This window comes from Eleutherodactylus coqui, chromosome 7 (assembly GCF_035609145.1).
Source record: "Eleutherodactylus coqui strain aEleCoq1 chromosome 7, aEleCoq1.hap1, whole genome shotgun sequence".
Lineage (NCBI taxonomy): Eukaryota > Metazoa > Chordata > Amphibia > Anura > Eleutherodactylidae > Eleutherodactylus > Eleutherodactylus coqui.
Window position 1 is genome coordinate 87517283 of NC_089843.1, and position 18560 is coordinate 87535842.

Here is an 18560-nt window from a genome sequence, read left to right on the forward strand (position 1 = left end):
AGAGACAAGGGCAAAGAGAGAGACAGCAGAGGCAAGAACGAAGAGAGGGAGAGAAAGAAGGAAGAGACAAGGGCAAAGAAAGAGACAGCAGAGGCAAGAATGAAGAGAGGGAGAGAAAGAAGGAAGAGACAAGGGCAGAGAAAGAGACAGCAGAGGCAAGAATGAAGAGACAAGGGCAGAGAAAGAGACAGCAGAGGCAAGAACGAAAAGAGGGAGAGAAACAGAGAAGAGACAAGGGCAGAGAAAGAGACAGCAGAGGCAAGAACGAAGAGAGGGAGAGAAAGAGAGAAGAGACAAGGGCAAAGAAAGAGACAGCAGAGGCAAGAACGTAGAGAGGGAGAGAAAGAAGGAAGAGACAAGGGCAAAGAAAGAGACAGCAGAGGCAAGAACGAAGAGAGGGAGAGAAAGAGAAGAGACAAGGGTAAAGAAAGACAGCAGAGGCAAGAACGAAGAGAGGGAGAGGAAGAGAGAAGAGACAAGGGCAAAGAAAGAAACAGCAGAGACAAGAACGAAAAGAGGGAGAGGAAGAGAGAAGAGACAAGGGCAGAGAAAGAGACAGCAGAGGCAAGAACGAAGAGAGGGAGAGAAAGAGAAGAGACAAGGGCAAAGAAAGAGACAGCAGAGGCAAGAACGAAGAGATGGAGAGAAAAAAGGAAGAGACAAGGGCAAAGAAAGAGACAGCAGAGGCAAGAATGAAGAGAGGGAGAGAAAGAAGGAAGAGACAAGGGCAAAGAAAGAGACAGCAGAGGCAAGAATCTGCCGCACTCGTGGACATGAAGCCTAAGGGAACTGCAGGCAAAGGGAGGGGGAGAGAGTTTAGCAGCGTGAGACGCTGCTAAAGTCCTAACCCCTCCCTCCCCCTCCCCTTGCCAGGAGCTCTCATAGGCTTCTATGTGAGTGACCGGCTGATCGCGGCCAAAAGATAGGGCAAGATCTCTCTTTTCCAGAAAAATAGCCTCATTAAAACAATTGTGTGAATAAGGCCTTAAATGGGAAAAACTGGCTTCTATCGTATTAGTTTTTTTTTTAACCTTCCCCTGGATCAACATTGAGGGGTAACAGGCTGAACTGGACGGACACATGTCTTTTTTCGTCCTTACTATAAGTGTGTCATGCAGTAATGGAATAGGTCTTCTACAACAAGAGATGCTGTTTGTAGCCAGAGTAATGTGTGTTGGGGAAATTAGATTGTAAGCGCCATTAGGGATAAAAGGACTGATGTGAGTGATTATGGCACAACACGATGAGGTTATGTATCATGAACTTACCTCCATGCTCCGTGTCTGATTTAGAAACGTCTCATGCCTCTCAGAACCCGCATTTCCCACAGCGTGAGCAAAGACCTGCAAAATGGAAAACACAGCTATGCGGCCGTACTAATAGAGCTATCCAACTATATATATACAGCTGAAGAGCGTCCATGTAATAGTATCACTGTGCTGGGGCAGGCCAACATTACTACTTTGTTCCAGGCACAGTCCATTTATGCGGACATGCAATCACATAAAATCTCCACCGGGGGCAGCTTAGGTTCCACATTAGTACAGGTGCTCCCCGACTTGCGAACAGGTTCCGTTCCGGGAGCCCGTTCGCAAGTCCGTTTTGTTCGCAAGTCGAACAAATGGTAGTATGGAGGGGATCGCGGGTGGATCCCGCTCCATACAACGTCGGGTGCAGGCTGTTCTTACAGCGGGCACACGGCGGCAGCAGTTCCGACGAGCCGCCCGCTTGTCAGAACTGTTAACACTTTAAATACCGCTCTGACAGCGGTATTTAAAGTGTTAACAGTTCTGACGAGCGGCGCAGCTCGTCAGAACTGCTGCCGCCGGGTGCCCCCGCTGTAAGAAACAGCCGGCACCCGACGTTCAGGGGGCCCGTACAGCGTCCCACGATGAGATCGCGGGACGCTGTGTGGTTGCTAGGCAGCCGGGGACTCCTGAAAGGCCCCAGGGCTGCCTATGCAGAGTGCCTATCAAGCGCACGGCTTGCTAGGCGCTCTGCATAGACAGCCCTGGGGCCTTTCAGAAGGCCCCCGGCTGCCCAGCAACCGCGATGTGACCGGACAGGCTTCTATCAGGCTTGATAGAAGCCTCTCCGCTCCCTGCACAGCATGATGTAATGCCATAGCATTACATCATACTGTGCTGTACAGATAGTTCGTATCTAGCGAAATTCGTAACTCGAATGTTCGCAAGTCGGGGACTATCTGTATCTTCTACTTTCCAGGCTCGGTCTCATTTTGTTTTCACTAAGGGACGGGTAATCATTTTTTGGAGTGGCAAAAAAGGTTGTCCAGAATAGTTCTCATTTTATTGATCATCCTCCGTCTCCTCTGCCCATTACCTGTGAATCGGGACTTTTAAAGGGAATGTCTACCATTGTTATTTTAAGCTAAGGCTAATTTCACAGGGGCGAGCGCAATATCGGGCTGTGAAACTCAGCCTCATGCCGCGCTCGCGAACGTGCAACGTCCCCAAGGATGTGAGGTATTTTTCACACCAAAATCACTTCAGGGAGGTAGGATCGGCAAGTGTTTCCTATAGTTTTCAATGGGAAACCTCGCATCGCACTCGCACGCTGTGCAATGTTTTTTCCAGACTCATCAAGAACAAACGGCGAGGCATTCTGAAGAAACGCCGAAAGATAGGACATGCCGCCATTTTTTCCCACACCTAGAAAAAAAAATTTAAAAAAAAAATTTAAAAAAATCTAAGAATTCAAATTCAAAAGAATGGGGTTCATCTGCGTGGGAGATTTGTGCGTCTTGGACGATTTTCTCTGCCGTGTGAAAGCAGCCTAAATAGGTCTAAATCTCTGTACAATTTACTAGTATTATTTGTCAGTGGATCTCCATTTTTGTAATAACACGGTAGTAAAAGGTGGCTTTGAAGGACAGGTGTCCGCGTCCCTGGGGCCACTAAGGCGTCGCACACATCAGCGTGGGAGGTTCTGTTTGGAGCCTCCGACACGACTTCTACGAAAATCTGGGATGAAATAGCGCTGCACGTAGCACTGATCTATCCATGAAAATACCAGAACACATAACGGAAGGAGGACAGAATCCATTGCAGTCAATGGGCTTTGTCCAGCTTCAATCGGGTCTGGTATGTGTGAGATCCGGCACTTCTGCTTGCCCTTTTTTGGCTACTAGGAGAGAGCCAAACAATGGAGTGTGAGACGCCAGTGTGAATGAGCCCTAAACCATTGACACAGCAGGAACGTTGACATGAGACAGATTACACATACCTCTCCCTCTCTTCATAGTTCATCAAAAGCCCCAAATCAGCTTTTGATATTGCCACATGCCATTTGTAAATGAGACTGCAGCATTCCAATGAGCTATATCTTACTAGAGAGTGTTCCTGGGTTGCAGGCGATTGGTAACCCCATCCCATGGCTCCTAATGGTCTGCAGTCATCATACTTGAGCCATCATTCAATAGTCGGGGGTTGAACACCGTTCATTGCAAAAAGCACAGGACTAGTAGCAAATTGCCCGCTACTCTCTAGTAGTAAATTGCCCAAACTGCCCACTGGACAGTTTTAGCCTCATTTACATATGGCATGTGCCGATTTCAGGGTACCTGAACTATGAAGAGTTCGGGAGGTATGTGAAGCCCCCATGTCAGTGTTCTTGCCGTGTTACTGGTTTAGTAGCTGCAGGAATGCTGACAGATGGCCTTTAAGTAGTCCTTAAAGAAGACTCTCTCTACATTAAGTACTTATCTTAATTCTAGTTAGTTGGAGAAGAAGGTATTGGACATACCTGTGTGTTCAGGAAATATTTAGTAGCCAAGGACCAGTCATACATGCCCAGGCAGTTGATGAGGACAAGCAGTTTCTGAGGCTTTTCCATGGTCGCCTCAAACGTTAGGAAGTCATATTCAAATATCTTTTTGCACCGTAGAAATGTCAGTTCTCTGTACTTCTCCAAAGGCAGATCCTCCCCGGGTTGGCGGTAGAAAAGCGGATCATTCTCTAGTGTGGAGAAGATCTTTTTCTGAGGGCAGAATAAGAAAAGTTGAACTTTCATTGTGAAGTGTCTGTCAAAAAGCTCTCCATATCTCACCATCCTGGACCTCTGAGTAGGACATACTACTCCACACTGCAAAACTACAAATCCCAGCTTGTCAGCTTTCAGTTGTCAGTACATGATGGAAGTTGTCATTCTGCAACAGCTGGAGAGCCGCAGGCTGGAGAGCGCTACTTTACAAGTACTTACTTACATGTTCCCTGAAAATAAGACACTGTCTTATATTGTTTTTTTGCCCCCCGAAAGAGGCAGAGTGTCTTATTTTTGGGGGATGTCTTAATACTTACCTAGCAGGCGGCGTTCTGGTCCCTTTCACTGCTCTCCAGGCACTCTGGCAGTCTTCAGTGTTGCCCTCAGCGGTGACAGAGCATTCTCTCCCTGGTAACGTGAGCTGAATGCCCCAACTCCAGCAAGAAATTGCTGATTGGCTCACGCCAATCACAGCTGGTGCTCGATGAGCCAATCACAGCCTTTCGATGATGAATGGCTGTGATTGGCTCATCGAGCCCCGCCTGTGATTGACTGAGACCACGGTCCTGAGCCAATCACAACAATCTCTTGCTGGAGGCGGTGCATTCAACTCACGTTACCTGGAAGAGAATGCTCTGTCACCGCTGAGGACACCACAGAAGACTGCCGGAGCGCCTGGAGAGCAGCGAGAGGGACAGCGCCTACGAGGTGAGTATTTTTTTTGTTTTTCATGTAGTGTAGTTAGGGCTTATTTTCGGGAAAGGGCTTACAGTTTAATTCCTTCCCCCGAAAATCAGAGTAGAGCTTATTATCGGGGTAGGTCTTATTTTTGGGGAAACACGGTAGTACGTACCTTAAAAGCGACGATGTCTTCATCTTCTAAAAACATCACCATGTCTTTCCAATTGAAGGAAGCCTTTCTGCGGTATTCATCAAGCGGTCCATGGGGTAAATCAGGCAGTTCATCTTGAGATGTGGCATCTGACTTCTTGGCAGCGAACATTGCTAATCTGTTGTGACAAAACAATATTACAGCATATACTGGAGTATCGGTGATGAACAACTGTCAGGGGCGGCTAACATCTAACAAATCAGACTTAAAGGCTTTGTAAACCTTCACAACTAATTTTTTTTTTACAAAATAAATGAAAGAGCTACTCCAATGTATTTCAGTATGATGCTTATCAGGCACCATCTTAGTAGGGAAAATTTAGCTTTCACATCTATCCCATGATGCATTGGAATAGCAATAGCATGAGACTGTACCATTAGTGCTTGCAGGTGGGGACAGTTTAATTATCATCACCGTCTATATTCTTCTGAATAAGCCACAGACCATAAGCATACAGTGAGGAGGATGAGCTGTGATCTCCTCTATTATAACTGTGTGACAGGAGCTGTGTGGTCATCATCAGTAACTGTGATAGGAGTGTCTGTGTCCCCCTTTTGGCAGTTTCATGTCATAGCATCACACCGACTGAAAAACTGACTACAAACAGAACACACAACCCCAAGTACATCTGAGCTGGTCAGAACGAAATGACATGACGACCTGAGAAGAAGATGGAGGAAGCCAGGAGTTTCAGATAGTAAGAAATAACTAACCAAGAAAACACTAGCTGACATATACCGGATAGATAGATAGATAGACAGATAGATAGATAGATAAATAGAGGGGGGGGGGTATAGCTACATGGAGAATGAAAAACAAAATCACTGAAATGACCCTTTAAAAATGTAGTGTAATCCTGCAGTATTGCAGTTTTAGTTTAGTTTTGCACCATTAGATTTAGGGTCCATTTACACAGAGCGATGATCGCTCAAAAAAAACAAAAAAAACACTAAAAAGCGATCATTTGAGCGATAATCTTTGCGTCTAAACACGCGGCCATCGTGCATTGCTAGTGGATCGTTAAATTCAGTCCAACCTAAAAATCATCTGTCAGCCTTATCAATAGTTCTCCACGGGGAGTGCCGACAGCATTGTTTTCCCGTGGAGAACAAAGGATCTGAGCACAGATAAGCGCCCTCGGGCTATTAACTGTGTTCAGCTAAAGCTTCATTTACACACTTAGTTGCTCTTAAGTAGCTGAGTAGCTACTTAAAGGGGTTGTCCCACAAAAGCAAGTGAGGTTAAACACTTCTGTATGGCCATATTAATGCACTTTGTAATATACTTCATGCATTAAATATTGGCCATACAGAAGTTATTCACTTACCCCCTCCGGTGTTGGCGTCCCCGTCTCCATGGCGCCGACCGAAGCCTTCTTCTCGCTCGACTAGACGCGCTTGCGCAGTCTGCTCTTCTGTTCGGTTGAATGGCGCCGGACAGGTCTTCTGCGCATGCCGGAGCGGCGCCATTCAACAGAACAGAAGAGCAGACTGCGCAAGCGCGTCTAATCGAGGGAGAAGAAGGCTTCGGTCGGCGCCATGGAGACGGGGACGCCAGCACCGGAGGGGGTAAGTGTATGACTTCTGTATAGCCAATATTTAATGCACGATGTAGATTACAAAGTGCATTTATATGGCCATACAGAAGTGCTTAACCCCACTTGCTGCCGCGGGACAACACCTTTAATACTTTCTGTAAAATGATCGCTCAAAGTTGTCACTCAAACTGTCGTTTCAGGATCATCGCTCCGTGTAAATGGGCCTTTAGCCGTCAGGAGATCACTTGACACTTTCGTAAGAGCGGTTTCTGTAGAATCTAGAATATGAAAACCAGATTGAAAGGATCAAGAAGAAAGTTGTTGGAGAGATAGACAATTAGATAAGAGTAGATCTAGGAGTTTGGAGATGTAGGCGAGATTAGAGATGGGTCCATAGTAGGCCGCACAGGATGAATCAAGAGATGGTTACTTTGGTAATGGGGATATGACAGTGGGAGGGCTGAAAAATGTCAGAAGAGAGAGGCATTACATATTGCAGTGAGATGACTGACAGCCGGTGGAGACACGGGATGAGGGGTGAGGGAGTAGGATCACTAATGCAGGTAGTATGAGGCGAAGATAGGAGCCTGGAGACTTCTTCTTCTGAGGTTGGGTCAAGTCCAGAGAGCGATATGGAGGAGGCTTGGGATGGAAGGGGAGATAAATTACTCAAGGACTGGGGGATTATTTCCTGCCACTCTTATTAGTTTTCTCTTTGTAATAATCGGCCAGGTCTTCAGCACGGAGATCTGCCATAGGTGGCTGTACTGAGGGCTGAGGACGGAGTGAACAGTATCAGATTGTGAGGAGCTGCACATGGTGAAATAGGACTTCTTGGCTTGGCAGAGTTCAGAGTAGTTAATGGTGAGCTTCTATAAAGGCAGGCTCACGTGAGCGTAATGTAATTGCGTATTACACGCGCACATAATACATGCAGAATGGAGTCCATGAAAACACATTATTTTTCACTGATGCATTCCCACTGGCTTATAATACGAGCATAAAAAAGAACGCTTCGTGTTCTATTTAATTGTGTATTACGAGCGATAGAGCCCTATTGTTCTCTACGGCTGTGTAATAAACGCTGTCCATGCGCAATTACGGCAAGTCTGGCCTCATAGTCATATTTGTATCATGCAACACTGGATTATAATCCCCTCCAAAATCAATTGATCCCGTCCTGTGTTAACGAAGGTGGGTATGGCTTGTTTACAGTTCAGGTATCAGTAGGTCTACTCTGCCTTACGAAGGACATGATCACATCTCACTATAGACATATCATACGACCCCTACCGTCTACTAAAGCCGCTACACTCCTCCGCTACATGTAGCACCATACTTACTAAGAAGACCAAGCAAGAGCGGACCCCGCGACTATGTGCAGCAGATTATCCGAGGACACGTCTGCAGCTCAGATCACAGCAGCGACGGCGCTCAATAGATTACTGCTCGATGCAGCATTATTTGCTGACCCTGACTGCCTGGACTTGGGACCGTGCAGAGGTAATAAAGTCCTTCTCCATCTTATCCTATCTCTGTGACACATGGTACACAGTACTGTAGGGACAAGCGTGTGCCACGTGTGCCATCCAACTGGGTAACCTGGTAAATCTAAAGAGGTTGTCCGGCTTAGAAAACTCATTTTCAATAACATTATTAGGGAATTCTGAGTTGAAAGGGTTTTCCAGGCAAATACTATTGATATCCGATCCTTAGGATAGGCCATCGATAGCTAAGGCTGGGGTTCACCGCTCAGAACCACTGCTGATCAGCTGATCGGGCACCCGCTGTCAGTGCCACTACACATAGGGGACGGTTGGGAAGCCGCTGCTCCGATGCCTGGGCAGTGAACGGCGCTTGTAAGCAGGTGCAGCCGTGATTGATTCTGACAAGATCGGCCCCTGCAATTACAAGTGCCGGCCACTACACTGGAGTCGGAGCAGGAGCTTCCCCTTCGTAGCCTGTATGTAGTGGCAATGACAGAGAGCATCCAATCAGCTGATCAGACGTGGTTCTGAGCGAGGACCCCGGCCAATCAACTATTGATGACCTATCCTGAGGATAAGGGTGCATTCACACGAACGTATATCGGCTCGGTTTTCACGCCGAGCCGATATACGTTGTCTCTCTCTGCAGGGGGGGAGGATGGAAGAGCCAGAAGCAGGAACTGAGCTCCCGCCCCCTCTCTGCCCCTCTGCACTATTTGCAATGAGAGGAGGTGGGACAGGGACGGGGCTAATGTCTGCGAATTAGCCCCGCCCCGTCCCGCCTCTCCCCATTGCAAATAGTGCAGAGGGGCGGAGAGGAGACAGAGAGGGGGCGGGAGCTCAGTTCCAGCTCCTGGCTCTTTCATCCTCCCCCCCCCCTGCACACGAGGACGACGTATATCGGCTCGGCGTGAAAACCGAGCCGATATACGTTCGTGTGAATCCAGCCTAAATTAGCAGCATTTCCCTGGAAATCTTTTTAAGGGCTTATTCAGACGACCATATATCGGCTCGGTTTTCACGCCGAGCCGATATACGGTGTCCTTGTCTGCAGGGGGAAGGGGGGGGGGGAGGATGGATAAGCCAGGAGCAGGAACTGAGCCCCCACCCCCTCTCCACCCCTCTGCACACCCTCTCCGCCCCTCTGCACTATTTGCAATAGGAGGGGGCGAGTCGGGGGTGGAGCCAAGTTCTGGCTGCGCTTAGCTCCGCCCCCACCCCTCCCATTGCAATTGTGGCGAGGGGCGGCGAGGGTGCTTAGTTCCTGCTCCTGGCTCTTCCATCCTCCCCCCCCCCCCCCTGCAGACGAGGACATCGTATATCGGCTCCGCGTGAAAACCAAGCCGATATACAGTCATCTAAATAAGCCCTAATAGAGGGAGATCCTCTGTTCAGGATCCTCACCTCTTGACTAGGGCGGTTGTAAGGAGGGCCTCTTGCTCTGGAGGACCCGCCCTGTCCTTTATTACACAGACAAAGCACTTAGGGTGCTTTTACACAGGACCACTGTCAGGCGCCAGGGTACTTTTACACGGGATGTGTAAAAGTGGCCTAAGAAGTAGGAATTAATCAAAGTGGAGAACCCCTTGAAAGGGTAATGTCAAAATAATCGTGTCCGACTGCAAGAATTCAATAGGGGGTTTTCCAATCGCCACAAGGAATTATCTCTTAAGGCCCTTTTACAAGCAACGATTATCGCTCAAAATTCGTTAAACGATGGCATATGAGCGATAATCACTGCGTGTAAATGCTGCCATCATGCACTTTTCGTTTGAACGATGATTTTTAGTTGAGCTTAAAAACCATCCTTCAGGCCGCAGGCTGTTATCTACACAGGAGCTAGAGATTACATTGTTTTCACTGAGCAGCCTGTGGCTGAACAATAGAGCTAATTACAGAGCTCAGACCTCCTGCTAAGTTCTGCAATAGCTCCTGGAGGCTCAATTGCATGCACATGAAGCTGATAAAGAACTAATGGGCATTAGTGCCCATTAGTACCTTATGCAAATGATCGCTCAAAACTGTCATTGTCCTTATCTTTTGAACAAATTTTGAGCAATCATCTTTGCGTGTAGGGGCCCATTTACACGCACAGATAATCGTTCAAATGATAGGTTTTGAGTGATTGTTTTGCATAAGCTGCTAGTTGACACTAATGTCCATTAGCAGCTTAGCACCTTCATTTGCATGTTAATGAGCCTCCAGGAGCTGTATGTAGAGAACAGCAGGTGGTCTGTTCTCTGCATTCAGCTCCTTTTGTTCTGCCAGGAGCTTCCTGCTGCTTATAATGTAATCAGCGCTGCAGTGGAGAAATCAGCACCATGGACAGCAAACACAGCATGCGGTCCATGTTATCTTCTCAACGGCTGAACGATGGATTTTATGCTCAGCTAAAAATCATCGTTCAGCCGAAGAGTGAAAGATGGGAGCATTTACACATAATGATTATTGCTCAAACAATGGCTTTTGAGCAAATTTTGAGCGATAATCGTTGTGTTTAAAGGGGCCTAAATGGGGCTTCAGCTGAAGCTTAGCAAAGTCTCAATAGGATAACAGGATTTTCACTCTCCATGAAAGGCTGTTTCTCCATGTAGAGAACAACAATTCTACATAGGGAGTCTTATGAGCCAGGCAATGCTTCCTGGGAAAATGGTTATGTAAATATGCTCTCACCTAGGAGAACGAAGGCCGGCTGTATGCCCGCTATTGGATAGCAATCCTATAAGTCAATGTCTGCCCCTTTAACAAGCCTTGCAGCATGACCAGGGATATAACCCAAACTAGTCTTCTCCATAGTGGATAAGGGTGATTTTCCATAAAGGTCCTTTTACACGGACTAATTATGGGGCCCGAGTGTTTCTCTGAATGCCTGACAATCAGCCAATGAACAAGCAAATGCCCGCTGACTGATGGCACATCTCCCTCTGTGAGTGATCGAACGTTCGACCCCCATAAGCCGATTTTCGGTCTGTGTAGGACAAAATGAAACGAGTGCCGATTGACATGCGGGTCGAATGCTGTTCTTTACATCGGACCAAGGATCTGGCCCTTATAAAAGGACCTTTAAGGAGAAGTCTTTGGTTTGGATTATTATTCTCGGCCTTGTCGCAAGGCTTTTAAAGGCGTTGTACTATTGCCGACTAAATCTGATCAGTGGGGTTTCATCCTGGAGACCACCACCAATCCTGAGAAGAAATTTCAAGCGTCCCCTTCCTCTGCCACGGCATGATCGATGCACCCACAGTGACGCCATACTGAAAGAAGCGGTGATCGCACATGGGCAGCGCCGCTCTACCCATTTCAATGGAGCTGATGAAAAATAGTTGAGTGCAAGCGCTTTTGCCATCTCTGGCAGCCCCACTGGAAATGAATGTGGTGTAACCGTGCGTGGGCGACCGCGGCTCCAATCAATCTCCTCCTTACTGTGGGGGTGCGACGACTCTGCGGTGGGGACAAGCGGTGGGACCACCAGTTCTCATAATCAGGGGTCCCAGCAGTGCGATCCTCACGGATCAGACTTATATTACCTACCCTGTAAAGAGGTGATAAAAAACAGGTACAACCCAAGGGTAAGACATTGACTTATAGGGTTGCTAACTAATCGGGGGCGCTAGAGAGCCGACTTGGAAATCACTCACCGGAACGGAGGAGGTTAAAGGGATTCTGTCATCAGAATTTGAATTCCTGTTATGGCTTTTGTAAACGTGCGTTTAGTCCGGCCGTGACCCTGCTGCGGCCGCAAAGTCGTACTGTGCATGACCGCGTATTCACGTAGGTGATCATGCGCGGTACACGTTTGTCTTTGTTTATATTTCCTGCACTATTGCTTAGCGATGACGCGGATACCCACCACTCATACACAATATAATTGTGTAAGGACTACGGGTATATCTGCGGCCATAAGGAACAATGGGCTCTACATTGCAGATATCCACTGTACAATAGAGCATGCTGCGTTCTATTTTCTGATCGTGGATTACGCAATTCCGACGCGCTAATGTGATTGGAACTGCGTAATTCAATGCATTTGATTGATCCTCGTATTAGCGTGTGAGACCCCCTGCCCCAGATGGAATTGAAGTTGCGCCACTGAAGTCAAGGTGTGGGGCCACACAGCGCAGACATTGTAATTTACCGCAGGTTGCACCGCCGGCGCCGGCCGGAGAAGATGACGGAGCGCACAGAATTACTGGAAGCTGGGGCTCAAGGCGGGTCAATTACCCCACAGCGCAGGAGAATAGAAAAGTAGGTTTTTGCCGTAAGCGAATATTGTGCTTTTTCTTGCACACGTTCCACGCGGCAGTCAGCGCTGCGGTGGCACCTTACTAACGAATATTCTCATGACACAATCCCTTTCATTTATCCAGATTTTTGGTGCAATTGCATTAAAAATATTATATTTTGCATAAAGGCCATATTCGCCCAGAAGAAATACGTTGTGGCGCACACTATATCCACGTGTGTCCAGCACTACCCACAGCGCCTGCACACAATGTCTGGGCAAGGGTAACATGGCAGCGTTGCCCACGGCAACCAGTTAGACTCCACCAGTTCTGCTAAATCTTCCCCTATGAGACTTGTGGTCCCCCCTGTGTCTGTATTGTGGCATGCTGGGATTTGCAATCCCACCACAGATACACATAGCAATGGATTAGTGAGGCCCCCACACAGCTCACCTGAGTAACAGCTGTGACCTCCCAGGAGCATCCAGTAGAAACCTGACAGACAGAATTTGGACCTAGTTCAGGGAGGCACAGCTTTTGTTTAGGAAGAGGAAGTCACTTCCGCCATATTTCTTTTGGGCAATCTTCCTGCACTTGAAGCCCGGGTTCTGTAATGTAAATTAGTCGGGAGAACCGCAAAAAAAGCTAAAATCCAAATCACGGAATCTATTCAATAGGTCCTGCCCGAAACCAAGATGGCCGCTCTAATACTTCTTCACCGATGCGCTCTAGAGTACATGCAATCTTTTCGCTCTCTAAAGGTTGCCAGTAACCAATATGGCCGCTATTACTGTCACTCAGGTTACATCATCAATGCTCGCCACATGGTTTCATAAAAATCAACTATCATAGCCGATTTTACTGCACTGATGACTGCCACCATTTTTGTGAAGACCAATAGTATAGGAAAAAGCACGAATGGCCTCTAGTAAAATGTCTGGCGTCAGACGGACAAGCTGCGGTGTGACGTCATTAGTAGGCGCCGCTGTGTATACACGTGGTACCAGGAGATGCCGGAGGTGGGGAGGGTTGCTGTGCGGGATCCCGGCTCGGTATTGCCGGCTGGTTTCTGGGCGGCGGTGGCGGTTTGGGTGGAGAAGCCGCAGGTGCTGAATAAGAGGCTGTGCGGCTCGTGTGTGGAGCCGAGCTTGGAGGAGGCCGCGCTGCGGAGGCTGCTGTCCGGGCTGAGCTGCCCGGGAGGAGATGAGGAGGTGCTGGGCCGGATCAGGGGGGAGGAGGACGTCATACTGAGGAGCATCATCCCGAAGAGCAACCCCCACTACCCGTCCAGCGAGCCCCGGAGAGAGCTGCTGCTCAGAGGTGACCAGTGCTGCCCTATGTATCCTGCAGTGGTCCTCCATGGGACAAGGGGGCGCTACACCGCCAGAATCCCGTGAAAGTCTGATCTGCCCAAGTAACACCTCATTTATCCCACATGGCGATGGGGAAAAAAAAATCACACAGCGGCAGATTTGCACTTTTTTTTTCATCACTGCGTCTGCAAGAAAAAATGTACTAAGCGATCAAAAAGTTATCCGTACTCCAAGATGGTACCAATAGAAACCACAGGACGTCCCGCAAACATGAAGCCTCACACAGCTGTACCGGCGCGGGCTGAAGGCGCCTTCAGCCATGTAGCAGCAGCAGGTCGGGTCCTCGGCTGTTGGTCACAGCTGAGGACCCGTAGGAGAAGTGCTTTATAACCACCTCTGCTTCCTCTCTTGCAGGCTACATAGCTCTCAATGAGCGCTACGTAGGGAAGAGAGAAAGCCGAAGAGTGACCTCTGCTGGTCCATACAGTGATCATGTGACCACCGGGTGCCCCTGCTATGGCAGAGCTGCAGGGTCCTGGCAGACCCTGCTCAGCTGTCAGTGACTACTCCAGAGGTCGTTATATGATGTCATGGGGGTCAGAGATGGTAAAAAAAGGTACAGAATAAAATGAATATATACCTAAAAAAGAAAATGCCCCCCCCCCCCCCCCCCCCCGTCGACTCCAACCAAAACTAATCCAAAACTATACAAATTATTTTAGTGAAATATGCTAATCTTAAAAATGAACTATAAATTAATAAAAAAATCTTTTTAGCTTTTAACATCTGCTAAAACAAAAATGTTAGTGAAAAAAAGATATAAAATAGCCCAATATGTCACTGGAAAAAAACACAGCAAAAATAATTTTGGTCGCTCAAGAAAAAAAAAAAAATAGTTCAGTAAAATCACCACACGGGTAAAATCCCTAAAAAGTGGCTGGTCCTTTTTCGCCCGAAACACCCTGGCATTTAAAGGGGTTGTCCCGCGAAACAAAATGGGGTTATACACTTCTGTATGGCCATATTAATGCACTTTGTAATGTACATCGTGCATTAAATATGAGCCAAACAGAAGTTATTCCACTTACCTGCTCCGTTGCTAGCGTCCCCGTCTCCATGGTGCCGTCTAATTTTCAGCATCTAATCGCCGGATTAGACGCGCTTGCGCAGTCCGGGTCTTCTTCTTTTCTGAATGGGGCCGCTCGTGCCGGAGAGCGGCTCCTCGTAGCTCCGCCCCGTCACGTGTGCCGATTCCAGCCAATCAGGAGGCTGGAATCGGCAATGGACCGCACAGAAGACCTGCGGTCCACCGAGGGTGAAGATCCCGGCAGCCATCTTCGCAAGGTAAGTAAGAAGTCACCGGAGCGCGGGGATTCAGGTAAGCACTATCCGGTTTTCTTTTTTAACCCCTGCATCGGGTTTGTCTCTCGCCGAACGGGGGGGCTATTGAAAAAAAAAAAAAACCCCGTTTCGGCGCGGGACAACCCCTTTAAGAGGTTTTCAGACGTCTGTAACAGCACCTCAATTAGTGGCCGGCGCTTGTAACTGCAGGCACGGCTGTCACTGAAATCAATCGGAGCCGTGCCTGCAGTTACAAGCGCCGGCCACTACATGAAGGCCGGAGCAGAGACTTCCGCTCCAATTTCTGTGTAATTGCAGCGCTATCAGCGGGCGCAGAATCAGCTGATTGGTCGGGGTCCCGAATGACGGACCCCAGTTGATCAACTATTGATCTATCCTGAGGATGGGTCATCAGTAGTATTCTCCCTTGGAAACCTCTTTATCTAGCACCTCTCCCGACCGGCTTGTTGTAGTAAGGCTCCATTCATATTTGTGCTGTTGGCTCCTCTGGCGCAGATCAGCACAAATTGCAAAACCTTTAGCTGATATGCTGGACCCTGGACGGACTCCATGATGGTCGATGCGGTGCGTCTGCTGCTACACAGGTTGGCATTTGCCCAGTGCCGCAGTTCTGGGATATTCTTTGTTAGCCCCTGGTATAACAGGTGTGATAGTGGCCTATATTCTTGTATTCCCCATAAAATAGCAATCCTTGCACATCTTTTCTTAGAACTCTGTTACGCTGTCCCTCTTATTCCTCCTGGAAATGTATGAATAAGTTGACAACTGAATGTTCCTTTTCCGCTTGTTGATGGCATCCCTACAGAGTGATACTGTCAGCGCGGATCGTCCAGTGTCGCTGAGTGCGGGGACAGTACACTATTGTCCATTTATTCCTACATTTCCCTGAGGTGTAACAGAGGAGCGCCACAACACAGTGGTAAGAGAAGCATTCCCCATGAAACGTCAGCTCTAGGATATTAGGCATCTAGTAGAACCTACAGGTCAGGAGAGCTGACAGATCGCCTAACTATACCAGGGCTCGTTCTCGCCGGCGTTACGGCTTTCCATCCTTCTGGTCCGTTTTTGGAGCAAAGAAACGGAATTCAAACTGAATTACACTTTTTTTTTACCCTATTTGAGAACTCATTGAAATAAATGGAAAGAATGAAATGTTTTGTTTTCAGTTTCTCTGCTCCAAAAACAGAATAGAGACAGAAGGCCCTAAGCGTAAGCGAGGCCTTGTGCGTGACGCTACTGCCTGTCTGTACACAACGGGCCGGGAGCCTGCAGGAGCGGATGGGGGGGCAATGGGGCCACTTTTGGGCTGGGTACCCAATCCCTTCTTTCTCTGCGGTGTGATAGTTGGTGCTGCATAACTCCCCCCCCCCCAGCACTGGAGTAGTTGTGCAACTTACTACGCAACTTTTTTTAAAGTTACATGCTATGAATGGGGTCTACACATTACACCACCCGGTTCGGGTGTTTTTGCACTCGAGCACCGCTTTTTCCGAGTAACTGACTACTCGGACGAAAAGATTCGGGGTGAGCGGGGGGTTGCAGAGGGGAGTGGGGGGGGGAGCTCCCTCCTGTTCTCCACTGCTACCCCCCGCTCCACCACGCCGCCCCCGCCCCCTGGCGCCCCCCGAATCTTTTCATCTGAGTAGTTAGTTACTCGGAAAAAGCGGTGCTCGAGTGCAAAAACACCCGAACCGAGTACGCTCGCTCATCTCTAGTGACCAGGCGTAAATACTAAAGCCTCACAGCGTTCATAATATGTACGTCACTTCGACTGAAAAAAAGTTGCATTATAGACCAAAAGCTAGGCGCATGGGCTGTCATACATCTCCCCTCCAGCAGGCAGCGGCACTGGACTGACTTAGGGGGGCGCGTATGATGCTTGGAGTTCGGGACCAAGCAGGAGCACACTGCCGAAAACCATATATAAAGCGGCCCATATAGAAAGAACGGTTTGGCAGATGGCGATCCAATTTTGCATACAAGTCACAGGGAAAGGGGGAAGCCACTTCACCATGTCACCCAGATGACGGCCATTTTGAATGCGGCCATCGTTGATTCATATTTAATTTCTCCATGTAACGCTTTTTCTTACTGTACTTTCAGCTCCGTCCAGAGGTTCCGAAGCAGATATGTAACCGGCCTTAACACTACAGGATGTACATTTACAACCTGGAGGTTAGGGGTTTGTATGGAGGGGGATCTGGGGTCAATCCCGCCCCATGCAATGTGGGATCTGATAAGCAGTGCCGCCGATCAGATCTGTTAACTCTTTAAATGCCTCGGTCATATCTGACAGCAGCATTTAAATGCTCAAATCAATGTTTGGCGGTCCCGAGCTGCCCCCTGTGTCTAAGATTGTGGGTTGCCATGGTAGCTGGGGGCCTTCTGAAAGGCCCCAGGGCTGCCATGGCACATTGCTTTTCAAGCCAGGCCTGTGGCTTGATAGATTGCCTGCCAGATCACTGTATAATATAACGCATTACATCATACCTGTAAAATTAGTTTAAGGGCTCTTACCCACCTGCTTTTTTTCTTGGGGTTGGTGGGGGAAAGACAGACCCACTACTCCTGGGTGGAGGGAGGGAGGGGGGGATGCCGGAATTGCACTTAAGCAGTTGGTTTTTATTTCACAGTCTTATCTAACACAGATGACCTCCTCCTCATGATACACTAATCTATTACACAGACGACCTCCTCCTCAAATACTAATATATTACACAGACGACCTCCTCCTCCTCAAATACTAATATATTACACAGACCTCCTCCTCCTCAGATGATGATATCTTACACAGACAATCTCCTCCTCTGCTCCAACTACCACACAGCTTCCCACCAACACAAAGCCACTATATACCACACAGAAATGAGCCCAGCACCCACTCTTATGAAAGGTGGCCAAAAGGAAATCAGTGTTGCCCATAGCAACCAATCACAGCAACCAATCACAGCACTGCTTTCAGTTTTCCTCAGCAGTATAACGAGTGAAAGCTGAGCTGTGATTGGCAACAAAAATTACAAGAGATGTCATTGAGTTTTAATAACGCCAGTATTACACATACCTCCTCCTCCTCAGATAACCTTACACAGACAACTTCCTCCCCCTCATATACTAATTTTACAAAGATGACCTCCTTCTCATGCACTAATATATTACACGGGCGGCCTCCCCCTCACGTGCCCGGCTCTTGTGCGGGCGGCCTCCCCCTCACGTGCCCGGCTCTTGTGCGGGCGGCCTCCCCCTCACGTGCCCGGCTCTTGCGCGGGCGGCCTCCCCCTCACGTGCCCGGCTCTTGCGCGGGCGGCCTCCCCCTCACGTGCCCGGCTCTTGCGCGGGCGGCCTCCCCCTCACGTGCCCGGCTCTTGCGCGGGCGGCCTCCCCCTCACGTGCCCGGCTCTTGCGCGGGCGGCCTCCCCCTCACGTGCCCGGCTCTTGCGCGGGCGGCCTCCCCCTCACGTGCCCGGCTCTTGCGCGGGCGGCCTCCCCCTCACGTGCCCGGCTCTTGCGCGGGCGGCCTCCCCCTCACGTGCCCGGCTCTTGCGCGGGCGGCCTCCCCCTCACGTGCCCGGCTCTTGCGCGGGCGGCCTCCCCCTCACGTGCCCGGCTCTTGCGCGGGCGGCCCCCCCCTCACGTGCCCGGCTCTTGCGCGGGCGGCCTCCCCCTCACGTGCCCGGCTCTTGCGCGGGCGGCCTCCCCCTCACGTGCCCGGCTCTTGCGCGGGCGGCCTCCCCCTCACGTGCCCGG

The 18560-nt window shown here is 49.2% G+C and overlaps 2 protein-coding genes across 3 annotated transcripts in view; one reads left to right on the forward strand and one right to left on the reverse strand.

The window, feature by feature from the left end:
- The window catches only part of ACOX3 (acyl-CoA oxidase 3, pristanoyl), an 83353-nt gene extending 70539 nt beyond the window's left edge, over positions 1–12814 (reverse strand). For both annotated transcript variants that reach the window (XM_066573337.1, XM_066573335.1), the window contains exons 1-4: positions 12595–12814; positions 4856–5012; positions 3766–3999; positions 1269–1343 (exon numbers count right to left, since the gene is read on the reverse strand). In XM_066573337.1, the coding sequence (XP_066429434.1) occupies positions 1269–1343; positions 3766–3999; positions 4856–5005 (459 nt within the window). In that variant the 5' untranslated portion in view covers positions 5006–5012; positions 12595–12814. The remainder of the gene's footprint in view (positions 1–1268; positions 1344–3765; positions 4000–4855; positions 5013–12594) is intronic.
- A 327-nt stretch (positions 12815–13141) lies between these two features.
- The window catches only part of TRMT44 (tRNA methyltransferase 44 homolog), a 35273-nt gene continuing 29854 nt past the window's right edge, over positions 13142–18560 (forward strand). The window contains exon 1 of the mRNA XM_066573338.1: positions 13142–13461. Within this exon, the coding sequence (XP_066429435.1) occupies positions 13152–13461 (310 nt within the window). The 5' untranslated portion in view covers positions 13142–13151. The remainder of the gene's footprint in view (positions 13462–18560) is intronic.